This window comes from Buceros rhinoceros, unplaced genomic scaffold (genome assembly GCF_000710305.1).
Source record: "Buceros rhinoceros silvestris isolate BGI_N320 unplaced genomic scaffold, ASM71030v1 scaffold10055, whole genome shotgun sequence".
Taxonomy (NCBI): Eukaryota; Metazoa; Chordata; class Aves; order Bucerotiformes; family Bucerotidae; genus Buceros; species Buceros rhinoceros.
In genome coordinates, this window is record NW_010413428.1 from 326 (window position 1) to 14740 (window position 14415).

Consider the following 14415-nt stretch of genomic DNA (forward strand, 5'->3'; position numbering starts at 1 on the left):
ACCGAGGGGTGATTTTGGCCCGCACCGTGGGCTTGTCCTGTGCGGGACAGGTGCGGGTGAAAGGCGGACAAGCTAGCTGCTCCAACTGCAGCCTGCCGGAGTTCTGACTTTTCCTTTAATTTCAGTAAAACCATACACGAGGGTGCTGCTGCTGCTAGACAGTGTGCACTAGTTGTAGAAAAAAACAGTTCAAGTGGGGAGAAAAGAACTTAAAAGTCTAGAATGAGGCACTGATTTATAAGTAGTGAATGCTGCAACCCTCAGTAGGTTGTAGAGAGTTTGTAAACGTACATATTTATGTGTTTGTGTGTGTGCTTTCCAAAGTGCTGGTAACCATTATAAGATGATGTCCCCTCTTCGTCTGGCTCAGATAAACTTGCTTCTGCTCGAATGGAGCCTGTGCACGTTTTACTGGCTCAACTACAAATGCCATTCAGAGCCAGTTAGGTTCAGTTTTGGGTTTGGACTCTACATAGAGTTTAACTTTTGTTTACATTTTGCACCTGATGCTCAGCAGCGATGGGCAGTAGAGTCTGAGTCTGTCATGGTAGTGACAGAGATCTGCCAGCACTAAGAATCCTGAAACTATTAAACTGGGATATTTTCATAGTTTGTTAGGGGTGGCTGATGACTTTATGTACAAAGACAAGTCTGCCATTCCTGTTCCCCAGCCATCACCTCTTCAAAATATGGATCTTACCAGAAGACTTGCCTCTTCTTTTCCCACCTTCCTGGGACAAAGGCTTTCTCCATCTATGTAATCTTCTCTATGTCACATATCTTTCAATGTCTGGCACTTCCCTAGAGGGGAGGAAGACAGCCGTTGTTTTGAGGAGAGCAGTTGCCTCAGCCCCTTCCCTTTTCAGTGCGGAGGAGGCTGTATGACCATCACTGCCACAGCTGTGGAGGTAGAGGCAAAACCACAGTGATGTTAGTAACTGGGTAGCCTGTTCTGTGCATGGAGTGGCACCACAAGCACATTGGACTTTTAATATCATACCCTTGCAAACAGGCTTCATGTAGTGCTAAGCATAAGTAGCCCCTGCTGCACTGGTTCTGCAACATGTTCTCAGCTGTGCTGAGCTGATGCGTGTACAGTTACACAATGAGCCTATTTGTTTTAGGAGGAATTAATTTTTTACACAGATTAGTGGCCTGATGCAGTTCCCAAGCAGAGACCTATACTGGTACAACTGAGGGAATGAATGATGGGGAGTAGAGACTCCAGTGGTGACTTGACTTGCCTCTAGCTGAGAGAGGCATCCATACGGCCAGAGCTGTGGCATCAGCTGGTGTGTACTTATAACTGATACTGCTTTAATAATACTGTATAGTACCTGTGCTGCAGCTACCACTATTAGTAAACGCTAATGAAGTACAGCCATCCAAGCAAGTACTACTGGTTTCTCTGAAGTGGTACTATAACTTTTATTTCAGTTAGTGTGGTTTTTCTGGACATACCAAATGTCAGAGCTCAGGTTTGCACACAACTTGCGCTGAAATAGGCAGACTGTAAATAAATATGATTCCTTTGATGCAGGATCCTCCTGGGCACACTGAAATACAGTGCATTTCTTTCTGTCACAGTCATTGAGCTGGGTTGGTGAAAATCAGTTTTCTATCCCATATTGTATTTTGAGATGCAAACCAAACTATATGATGTTATTTTGGAAAACACTATGCCTTACTGAACACTAGTCTTCTAAAAACGCTATGCCTGTTATGGTTAGGTTGAGATAGTTCTATAGCCAAAGTGTCGGAGTAGCTGAGCTTTGGTTTAGGATGCTTCTGAAATGCAGGAAAAAACAGTATGGAGAGTTTATGATCTTTATAACTGCCCTTTTTGAGCTGGGTACCAAAGTCTTAAAAAGTCACCCTAACAAACTCTTAAAGTAACCCATCTTTGTACTACCTTACAAACAGGTTTCAGTTTCTATTCATAATATTCTCCTCTGTAAAACAGACAAATATGAATTTTTCAAGAGAAAGCTTGCAACCTGACGTGATTAATTGCTATGGCCTTCTGTGACTGCATAAGGTGGAGGAATTGAATCAGTAGTCAAAACTGGCAAGAGCTAGATGTCACAGCCATTACCGAGATTATGCAGTTACTAAGATAGCTCAGCAGGATCCAGTGCACCTGACACAGCTTTTTAGACTGTTCAGATGCTGCGTATCAATTACCCTCCTAGTGTAGTGAGAGTGACCAGAAATTCTTACTTAGAGGAACCTCTTACCTAGGTGGAACGGCTCAAAATCACACGTCTTCTTCTTGCTGCTGAAACACCCATGGGCAGCCACACTAACATAGCCTGGCCTCTTTAATTGTAACTTCCTGGGCAAGGGGACCAGCTGGGACAGCCATGCTGCTGAGTGCATCTCCAGGATACACAAGGCTGATGACCTCTCTGGTTTTTGGGAGAATGTGCCAGAAGGACTTGCCATTTATGTTGGTACTTGCCCTTCTTCATTTGAATGAGCATAGATAAAATCTAAACATAGGCAGTTTTCCCACCTGGTGAACTCATATATTGGCATGGCATTATATACCAATAAGATGGTCAGTCAGAGTATGTTAAATAGATAAACCCAGAATGGAGGCAAGAGATCCTACCTAGGATCTGAGCTTATATAATACTTCATAAATAGCCTTCAGACTTGTCAGATGGGAATCAGTCTGTTAGATACTACTATTGCTTCATTTCTGCAATTAGTTATGCACTGAATTATGGATTTATCTGGCATTTCTTAACAAATGGCATGAAGAATCTGTTTCTTAGGATTCTTGGACAAAAGCTTCACTGAAAGGTAACTTTGTTGTTACACTATGGCATAATTTTCTCTCAAGCAATTCTGAATTAACCAGCTGTTACAGTCCAGGAGTGGCTAACAAGGTTAGCCACTTTTATTCTTTTATTATTTATTTTATACCTTTTATTCTGAAGAGCAGGATAGCTGAAGAAGACTGAGGATTTGTAACGCTGAAGATTGAAGATTGTACATAGACGTCAATTTTCCTTTGTAGCATAGGGCTCAGTAGTTTAGTCACTCAGAACTAGATGGTCATATGGGAAATTAAAATTTACTACCCTAATACAATCTTTTCTTCAGAAGCCTAGGTGGCTTGTGCACTTCAGTATCCACAGTGTTTTCTAAAAAACTCCTTAACACAAGCATTTAACAATAAAAAAAAGGAAAAAAACTTGCTGTATCTTGAGGACTGAAGTGCAGTTTGCATCAAGGGAATAGAATGAGTTGTGTTAACATAGGAAAGCAGTTTTGGAATATGTAGCTGCTGTATCACCACAGTATTTTCAAAGAAAAAATAGTATTGTATGGATGGTGCTTTCTTAATTAATGGGTAGAAGATGCTGCATTGAATACAAAGACCAAAAAAACCCTGTTTATTCTCATTTGACCTGTTAATCTAATGAAATACTACCTGCATTAGCAGAGATAGTAGCATTTGACTGTCACTCATTTATTTTAGGTGTTTATGAAGCGATTTGGGGAAAACAGCTTGTAAAGTTGACCCTGATTAGATAGTATTTTTAAAAAGTTTGAAGTGGCAGTTTAGGTCCTCTTTATAGCGTGTTAAATGTAGCAAGGCTTGTAGCTATGACATTCATTTTGTGAATTAAAGGTATTTATGAAGAACTAACTTGACAGCTCATGAGAACTGGTGAGGCAGAAAATAATAATTTACTTTCATAATTTGGGCCTTAGCAGTTTAGGAACAGTGATATTAAAATAGTGGAAGAAGCTGGGGCAGTCAGGTCAATGTCATATGTTTTATTTATTAAGTGTGCATGTCGTAAGCCAGGATACCATGGTATTTCCTTATGTAAGTCTTTAAAAAAAAAATCTAATCTTGCATGTGGGGCTTGCAGAGCAGCTCACTTACTAGTTAACAGTTTTGAGTTAAAACATTAGAATGAATAGAACATTACTGTTGATCTAAAATTATTCATTCTTCCAATAGTTTCAGCCTAAAAGTAAAAACTATAAAAAATGAACCCAAAACTTCAAAGGCTCTTTATTTTGCAGTGTTACAGTAAGCATTTAAGTTAAAAGAAAAGATAATAATAATTAATGAAATATCTAATGAGACTTGTAATCAATTTTTCCGTTGCCTATGTTACCTTAAGCCTAAAAAGAAGTCAATAATAAAGATTGAGTGGTTTATACCACAAATCTACTTCAAGACTTTTAAAATAGATGCTTTCTTTAAATCTGTTAGCTATGGGCATCGGCAGTCAATTTTCAGAGCTTACATAGGACTGCATTTATATTGTAGGGATACATGTAACATAGCAGAGTGCTGAAAATTTATGCCTCAAGGCATAAATTCCATAGATGAAAATGTGTGAAGTCTCATTAAGGAAGAATGCTTCCCAGTCTACCATTGCTGAAACCATATTATTATCTGCGGGTTAAACACAGAGAGTCTAGATTTTTACAGGAAACAACATTTCTGATTCTAGAAAGTTATTTTAAGCTAAATGCACTAAATAAATCTATATATGGCCCGTATTTTGTGTGTGCTTTCAAATTACGTATCCTTTGATTTTAAGCCCTGTAGGCTCTGGTGATCCAAATCCAAACCACCAGGTGGTGAGAGGGAAGGAGGCTGAAACACCCCTTCTTGTCACTCAGACTTTTACAGAGATTTCTTACGAATTTACTACTTTACTTGTAGTTCCCTATAATTATCGAAGACTACCCAGATGATCTCTGTAGTGGGGAATAGCTGTCAGCTGGGTGGCATGTAGTCCTGAGCCACACCCGTTACCTGCTATATATTTAGGCCATCTTAAGTCCCTTCTTTCTCTAAAATGGCTGCTGCCCATGAAGGTAGTGATACCAATCAGGTACACATTTTTCTCAATTTGTTCTTAATAAAGCTGAAATACTTTTTTTTTTCTTTCAGCAGAAGTTTGGTTTTGTGTGTACAGTAGCGCTCTTTATAAAATCGAAGTGTCAACTGCTGGTTTTATGTATTTAGAAAGCTTTCTATGGTTGTATTGTGTGTGGCCAGACACTAAAACAAGGTTCCAGAACAGACTTTTCGGAACTCTTTGTATTAAGTTTTTTCCCTTTGTTTAAATTTTAATCTATTTCTTGCTGCCTATTTTTTTTTTTAGTGAGATGAGAGTTACTGTCCTAAACTTAAAAAAAAGATGAAGGATGCAGTATGTCCCACTACTTGACTGCTTTCTAGGTCTTTGTGCTTTTTTAGAATGTTTTTACATTGGACAGTACTTCATACCCAAGTTGATCACTTTAACTAAACAATTTAAGTGAACATCTTAAATCACTGTATTTCATTGCTAAAGGAAGTTTTTTTTTGACGTGTGTGTTGGTGATAAAATGTCCAGCTAAGGGAGAAATAAACTTCTTCCATGATTCAAAGATAAGAGAAAGGAGGGGTGGTGACTGAGCAGCTGTGTTTAATAACTAGGTGGTCTTCATTTTCTTAATTCTAAACAAAATTTCAACAAATTAACAAATTCAAATCAACAAATATTATAACAGAGCTGTTTAGAAAGTAATTTAAGTGTATTGCTGTTTTTAGTGTGAAACTTCTAAGAGCTATCTGTATTTGAAAATTTATAAATCTGTTCTGCCTTTACTAGGATATCCGGAAATTCTTTGGTGTTGTACCTGCTGGAAAGCGACAAGAATGTGAGACTGTGAAAAAGAGTGAAAAAATTAAAAACGGTGAAGGACCCTCAAGTGGGAAGAAAAGGGGAAAGGAGACTAAGGTTAGTTTTGCTTTTGTTATTTGCAAAGTGTTTGGTTTCTCTGGTGTAGAGAATGCTTGTATCTCCAGCATTTTTAAAGTCATAGTTCTCATAGGACTGTATGTTAGTTAGTTTTATAGACGGGGAAGAAACTGTCACTTCATATTAACTTCTAGCAGCAAAACTTTGGTGAAGAAGACTGCCGATGTTAAAAATATACTCGGGTTGTAGAACGAAGGAGAGATAGGTAGAAGTTGTTACGGTTAGGTGGTATGTGGGAACAGTCTGATGCATGTGAAGTTATTGAGGCCATAGGTCACAGATCTCTCAAGTGGCTTGCTTATTTATTTTTTAACTTAATTAAAATTGAAGCTTATGCACGGTAGATGTGTACATAGCATAAAGATGTCAAGCTTTGAAGTAAGCTAAAAGTCTGTGGCGTAGGTGCCCTCTGGCCGGGTTTTTAACCAGGTGTTTTCTAAACACCTATGTGGGAGACATTCACACTACCTTTCTTGGATGGGGTTACTTAAGTAAACCTGTTGCAAAGACCAAATTTTGTAAAATGACAGCTTAAGATTAGGTTGGGTTCTAGTCTAGGAGTACTTTTCATTTAATCATCTGAACTGGTATAAAAAAGAAAGGAGTGGCTATAAAAAGGGCTTTACAAACACTTAGAGGATGGAAGGGTTTCCAATAGGATGGAATGTTTAATGGGAAGCATCACAATCAAGTATGAGGTTACTTAAAAATATTTTGGCTGTATAATTTAATTTTTTAATGTGAAAATAAAGGACCATCCAGTGGGACTGAAAGACATAGGAATTATCTTATTGATCTATTTTTTTTTAATTCTCCAATTATATCAAGGTTTTAACATGTTTCAGATCAGAATTGAATGTGGATTTTGAAACGTGTTGGGTTTTTTCTAGACTTTTACATTTAGAAGCATTTGCAGCTCTGCACGGCTGCAAAACAAGTAGTTTTGTAGCCATAGTTGTAGCTATAGTTGGTAGTTTGATAGGCCCAGGAAACTCTCTGCGCAGCTTGTGATTTCTCTAAATATCTAAAACTTGTCAATGTCTTTTAAGAAAAAAAATCCTTGAGTTTAACAGTTAACTTGAGTTAACAGTTTTAGACTAGTTACTGCTAGATGGCACGTGTTTGTTGACTGACCATTGGTGTGATCTCTTACGGTAGTTGTACTGCTTAACAGGTGAAAGGAGAAACTGCAAGCAGCCTGGACATGGAGTAGGAAATCAGTCTAGCTTCAACTGTTGTGTGTGCTGTTTTCCTCTGAAGTTGTGTTGAATTCTGGTGGTTATAGCAAAGCCATATCCAGAATGGTACAAAAGTGAAAGCTGAAGTCTGTACAAGTAACATACTGGTCTATGCCACCTCTGTTTCTGGTGGGACCATGCAATTTCTTTTTTGGATTTAAAGTTGGAAGTGCTCAAAAACCTGTTTTACTTTAGCTGGCATTAAACTTGAATATTTATTTTCAACGTAATCATCCATGATTTGCTTGGAGCACATTGAGCTTTACTGCTGCAGTTTCTTCCTTATTTTCTCTGCCCTGCACCTTTCCTCCTCCTACTCATGAGTTAGCACAAGACTGTAAATGTAACATTGGGAAGTAAATACTTTCTGTTAGAATTTGTTTGAAACTCATAAATTTGCATGTGTAACTGAACCAAAGCTTTACTGGTTGAACTAATGGTCTGTTACTCTTAGGTGAGTAATTCACCCAGTGAAGATGATCGCAAACAAAAGCGAACAAACAAGAAAAGAAGAATAATCTATGATTCAGGTAGTGTTGACAGTTGTTTCTGAATGCTCTTTTGTATATTTTACATCAGCAATCAAGGTCAATTAGGTAAATGGGACATCTGAAAGAAAGCTGTGGTTGGTTTTTTTTGTACATGCAATTAAAAACATTTTTCCCTGTAATTATTGCTGGGTAGCTAAATATAGTTGATAATAATAAGAGTGCAGTGTGTGCCATGCAGGTAATATAAAGTGCAAATTAACTTTTAAGAAATACAAATGATTAAACAAAAAACAACCCACCAAAAAAACCCAAGAGTTCAGATAGGCGATTCTATCAAAACTCCATATCTACTTTTTTAGTGAAGACATATATAAATTGTGGGGAGTTTCAGATTTCCTGTTCTGTTAGGGATAAACAACACCCTATACTGTGTACAGGAGGCTGATGATATAATTAACGTTTCTATGCATTGCATGAGTATTGTTTTAAAAGGCTAACTTGTGTTTCCTTATGTGTCTATTAAAAAACCCCATCTGGTAACCATCTAGTTCATCCCATAGTTTTAAGTTTACAGTGTGGAACATGTAGAGTACAAATTAAAGCACTGCTATCACATTCTAAGAATATTCTTTGGAGTATTATAATAAAGGAAACCCTTTTAGTAGCATTTGTATCTTAAAAAATTCCAACTCAATAAAAACTAACCCCTTTACCCCCTCCCAAAAAATGCAAACCCTTGCTTGAAATTTCTAGGTTAATCTTTCTGAGCTGTGATATCCTTTAATCCCTCTTTGACTGGATTCTGAACCTTGAATATTTGTTGTGATACTGGAGAAAAGACTGCAGGAGTTCCTTCAATTTTTGACTCTTACTGAAGACTTCAGCTTGTATTTTTAGAAGAAAATGTAGAAGAAAAATGAGCGTTATTCTGACAGATGTTTGTGTGATATTCTATATAGAAAAAATGTGTTCAAATCTTCAGATAAACTGTTTTATAATATGTAACTCAACTGCTGCCTTTAAAGTGCTGATATTCTCTGGAGACTTTGTAAAGTCTAGCTCAGTAGTAGGAGAGCAAGAGAGAATTAGTGCTTTAAGTTCTTGAAATTGGAAAAGTCTGTGTGCCTTTCTCTTTAATATTTACAATATGGTTAGTGATATCATGGAAAAAGGTAGGCTTTGATGGGTAATCCTCTGTTACAGTTGCTAGTTATCTTGACTTCTTCAGTTTGTGCTGCATATTCATTTGGATGTTATGATACATAATCCACAGTGGTTTGAGTCTGGTGTCTTGACACACTTCAAACTTGGGATATGGAGGATGGTTGGTGAGGTGAATGGCAGTCTACCAGTGTTCTGAAAAATCGGAGTACAACCTCAGTGATCTATTTTAGCTTGTTGTTAGCATTTGGAATGGGTGTTGTGGAATGCACCAGAAAAACATGATACTGTATAATCAGCCTAATTAATTGATGTTAAAAGTTCGTGGTGGTGGTTGGTGTATATTTTGCGTTTTTTTTTTTTTAGTAATCTGATGTGATACTGTATGACAGTTGCATTCATTTTTGGAAAGCTTTTTATACAGGCATGTCAGTTACTGGAATAAATAACAAAATATTTCTTGTTATGTAAACAACACTGCGTAGACTGAATTCTGACCAAATTTTAATTCAGTTACGTATATGCTGGAGTAAATGATAGCTAGGCTATTAGCTGATGGAGAAGAACAAAGCTGTGCTCAGATATTACATGTGACATCTTTTTCTCAATGAGTTGCGTATATACATGAACACACATTAATGTTATGTGATCTATTAAAGTCTGTATGTTGTGGTCAAAATACAGATTCAGAAGAGGAGGTGCAGTCAGTGAAAAAATCCAAGAAGCCATCTGAGAAAAAAGCAGACATTTCAAAACCTGGTAAAGTTCAAAAGCGGGATCCTGTTGTTTATATTTCAGAGACAGGTAATGGAAGAAATATATCATTATATGTTCAGCTGCAGTGGGGTGGATTGTGTTACAAATGGGATGGATTGACTCATACTCTAAAATATGGCCATAATTAATCTTTCTCACTATTAGGTTTTATGTTCTCCTTAAACAAGCTAACCAAAAGCACTTCAGAAGTTTAGCCTCAAGTATTGTAAAGTCAGGAGCAGGGCAAAACTGAGGTGATGTTGGGTAGTGGCTTAGCTGGATTTGAATAGGCATATAATTTAGTAAGCTAACATTTCCCTGCTTAAGAATATTCCATAAATTTAAGGGAAGCAGTTAAGTAAAGGAAGTATTTTTGATATAGTTAAACTGCTGACTAGTATGTTAAACTGCTGACTAGAACGCTTTGTGAAGTGACTGTTGGTTACCATAAATAGGTTTGAAAACTCAGATTTTCGTTTTTCTTGGTATTTGACTCTCCATGTCTTTAATCTCTGTCTAATACGTTGGTGATCACAAAGGTTCTTGGGGTTTGTGTTTTACTTCCTTATCAACACAAACACTTTTTTGAAAAAGCATTATTTGTTGGTTAGACTTTTAGGAAGAGCTGTAATTGGAAAAAACAGTTATTACAAGAACTTGCATTACACCTCGTATATACCATACCAGTCAGTCTTTGATTTCCAAATTCTGGACCTATTTTTGCTCTTGGGAAAGGAGTGCATGTAATTAACCATTCCTGATAATTTTCAGGTCTCCTCTAGCCTTCTGAAAAAAATTTTGACAGTGATTAACTGCTAAGTTCTCAGCAGTTTGGTTTAGACTTAGTCTCTTTAAGCTGCATAGTTAAACTAAAACCACAAGCTGTTGGTTTGGTTGAAGAGTGTTATGTGTTGGTTTGTTTTAGTTGTTTGCAGAGTTGTAGTTCCTTAGGACTGCTTTCAGTATTGCATTTTGTGTGATTCTTGACCTTGGTGCTCTCAAGAGGAGTTTGACTGTAATTTTACAGCAGAGATATTAATCTACTGTTACAGAATTTTCATCCTGCAGAATTCTCATTAAACATATTTCCTTCTTAGCTCCCGAACAAAAACCTGATTATTTTCTGCTGTCTTCCCCCCTTCCCTTGTGCTCTTAATTCTATCACGAGGCAGGTTTGTTTCCAATTACTTTATATTGTGCATTTTCCTCTACTAATTTTGAGGTTGTATGGAAAAGTTTCAGTGGCATTAGTTACTATTGTTTGATAGGTGAACATCTGTTTATGTAGACTCAGTCTTATTTATAAACCAAATATATTTATAAATGCCACCAGAATAGGGGAAAATACTCAGGTTTTGTGAATTCTGTAAAATTCACTCGTGGAAGAAAATTAACAGAGCTTCTAGTATTTAGCTTAGTATTTCAGTACTTCTTGAAGATGGACTTGAACACTTTGTTAGCATCTGAGAACAGTTGACCTGAATGTGTGTGCGTGAGCATTTTTTGGTACGTAGAGTTGTGCGATTTGGGTTGGGTGGTTTTGGGTTTTTTGGTGGTTTTTTTTTTTTTTTTGGTAAATATATTTGAAATAAATGTGAGACTTGCATCTCCAGGGCTGTTTTTACTATTGCTTGTTCTGTCTAAGAGATCTGTCACTTAACTGAAGATTAAGACTATATATGGGCTGAAAGACTTCACTTACTGAGACTCTCATGATAGGATGAATTTGATTCCTGTTTTACTGAAAGACATAGATTGGAAGTATTTTAAATTTGACTCAGCTGGATAAATTAGAAGCTTTTCGAATGGTCTGCTGTTCAGAGCTGGTAGCTTTCCCAACTTAAATCTCTTGTCATGTTAGGTTCAATCTTTTCTGGTTTGGCTTTTAAATGTTAAGGTCTCTTTCTGCACTGGAACTGTTGTAATTTCACATTGGTTTGTTATAATGCAGGTAAAAGTAGGTATTTTGATATCTGATGCTGGTTACCATGCTCTGATCACCTGTGCAATATAAGCTGTAGAATTTTCTGAGAGTTGCAACATGAGGTGGACGCATTTGGGTTGCAGAGGTGTTTCTTATAATTTGTGGTGCATGTCTCTCTGATTACTATAACAGGCTTGAAATGAGAGAGGCTTGTGCTTTCTGTTGGTTGCTGCTGTGATTAAATATTATATCTGGTCTGAGTTCAGCTGAGGCTGTAATTACCAGGTCTGTATTTGTGTCCTAGAATTCTTTATTAGCTGCAGGACTTCCTCTATATGGATTCTTAGAAACTGATAAAATTAAGACTTGAATCCAAAACATGTTTTTTAAGTGTTAGAATTCCAGTTCTTCTGTGATACCTCTTTGAGTTTTAGGATACATAATGAGAAAGTGAATCCAGACCTTGCTTGGGTATAGTATTTTTTTGGTAAGGTCATTGTTGAACATAAACATTATCTCCCTATAATCATACTACGTATTTTTAGAACAAGAAAAGGATTGTTTGCCGCAGTATCCCATTACAATTGAGGCTTGACTGGCTTTTTTTCTATACCTTCTTCAACAGCCTTTCTTCAGAATCTGTTTCTAAGGTGGATCGTGCTTATTTTACTTGTCCTAGATATTTGACTTTGTATCTAGCTCTGCTATGACCTATATTAAAATAAGCTCAGTTTTCCGAAGTGTCCTGAACACTTTGTCCTTTTACTCAAAACTTTGCTTCCTTTGACAGTTTTGCTAACAATTCTTTCCTAATTAAAAAGTATCTTTAACAGCATTGATCCCAGAGCAGATAAATGATCAGATGCCTGTGGAATAAGCGTTACAGATTTAGGTTTATTATGCAAATCAAAGTGGTGTAATCAAGTTTTTCTGCATAAGGATACCATGGGAACATGGGTCAAGTTTATTAGTGAAATCCCTGAAAACCATGGTGCAAGGTTACTGTTATCTAAGTACACACAAAGACTTAATTGACTTAATGGTCTGTCACTAAAACAGTGTCTTTATAACCTTGACACTTAATGCTTGAATTTTGTTTAATTTAATATGGATAAATTGTTTCTTCAGCTTAATGGAGCTGTCAGGCTGAGTGTGTTTTAATGGTATTGATACAGCTATTAGCTTCAGATAAACATGATTTATAAAATCAGGAATATAGTAATAGTGGATAGAAAATGTCCTAATGAAATTTTTAGGCATTTGTCCTTTTCTTGTTTTTAGTGTTATGCGCTGAAAACTTAAATCAAGAATACCCTTGTTGGACTTACTCAAAAATCAGAATCTCTTTCTCAAGGACTTTTGTCTGTGACAGGGTGTTTGAAAGAGCCTTTTGGCTCAAGTAGTCAATAGCAGTTTAGTAGTTTGTAATTCTCCAAGAAATACTTCGTTATTAATGAAGCAATTTTAAATTCAATAAATACTTAGTATATTGGTGTCTGGAGGAAAGAGGAAAAAAGAGCCTTCTTTTTTTGTTGATAGAACAGTCTTAGTGGGTTGGGGAAAAATCCGAGTGTTTGTTGTACTTGTTAAAATAACACTTTGACTGTATGAAGAATGGAACCTTGAGCTTTGTTTGTAGAAGATGACCTGTAATTATGATGTGGTGAACTTCACCTGTTTTCATCACAGGTGGTTATTTGGGCAGGAATTGTGAATTATTTTTAGTGAATGTGGTAGACACCGAGTAGGGTTGCAGGTTACTGGAAAACTGTTCTTGAGAGCTTACAAGGTAGAACAAGAGGAGAATAGCTTGTGAGTGTGCTTGCTGAATACAGGCTCTTTTAATATAAAGAACATGGGGTGGGTAGGGATACAAATAAAAAAAACAACAGAAAAAAATCAGTTGAATGCTAGTACTGGTGGCCAAAGGAAGTCCCCACATCCGAACACTGGTTAAAATAAGCAGCAGATTGTCAGTGAATAAGCACGTCCTCTACTGAAACGTTTCATAGGGGAATAAAAAATTGTCACTGTTCCTTCCTGGGCAATACTAACGTATATGCTTATGGAAATTGCTATACTTATGTGAAAATGGCTAATGGTGATAAATAGCACTCTGTGTACCAGCTTTCCTCTAATGTATTCTATGAAAGGTCAGTTGAGAATACATAGTTGAACCTTAAGCGAGTTTGACTTGAAATGCTCTTGAGGAATGAGAGTATAGGTTCTGGCAGAAATTCTGTGATGAAGCGGAGACTAGTTGCAGAGGACAACATAAAAGGTATTTAGGAGCAAACCCCATTAAAATTAATTTAAGTTTGGGAATACCAATGGTACAGACATAAAGGTCCTGTAATAGTAAATGTGCTGTTGTACTGAAACTCTGAAGTTTTATAAACATAGTAAATGTATGAGAGTATCTGATTGCTTCGATCTGGAGTTGCCTCCCTGAGCAGGGGAAACCGGACGTATGGATGAAGTAAAATTTAATCTTAAAGATTAATTTTTTTTTCTCTACAGAATCTAGGATAACAGCAATATTGAGAATTAAATGTGGTAACATTGAATAAAAAATGAACAGGATTAATTTATCAGAAGAGGGTCATTAGGATTACTTTGTCAGCCTGTATTTCAAACATGGCAGGACATGAATTAAATTCATTACAATTTAATATCTAACAATTGCTGTTAGAATTTATGTTTTTAATAATGGGCACATTGATGCATGTATTTTTACAAGTACTTGGTTATCTTTTACTACTTTTTGGAGGTGTGTTAAAAGATGTTATGGTCAAACAGCTGGCTAGCTGTAGTTCTGTGCTGTTCACTTGATATGTTTGGATTGCAAAATGATTGTTTTAATTGTCAATTTATAGAATCACAGAATGCTTCAAAGGTCATCTGGTCCCAACCCCTTCTGCAGTGAGCAGGGACATCTTCAACTAGATGAGGCTGCCTAGAGCTCTGTCCACTGTGACTGGAATGTTTCCAAGGATGAGGCATTACCACCTCTCTAGGCAACCTGTGCCAGTGTTTCATTACACTCACTGTAAAAAATT

At 36.8% G+C, this 14415-nt stretch overlaps 1 protein-coding gene across 1 annotated transcript in view; it reads left to right on the forward strand.

Moving 5' to 3' along the window:
- Positions 1-5636: 5636 nt before the first annotated feature.
- The window catches only part of RFC1 (replication factor C (activator 1) 1, 145kDa), a gene marked incomplete at its 5' end in the record, with an annotated part of 34538 nt that continues 25759 nt past the window's right edge, over positions 5637-14415 (forward strand). The window contains 3 exons of the mRNA XM_010136723.1: positions 5637-5765; positions 7479-7554; positions 9361-9480. Of these exons, the coding sequence (XP_010135025.1) occupies positions 5637-5765; positions 7479-7554; positions 9361-9480 (325 nt within the window). The remainder of the gene's footprint in view (positions 5766-7478; positions 7555-9360; positions 9481-14415) is intronic.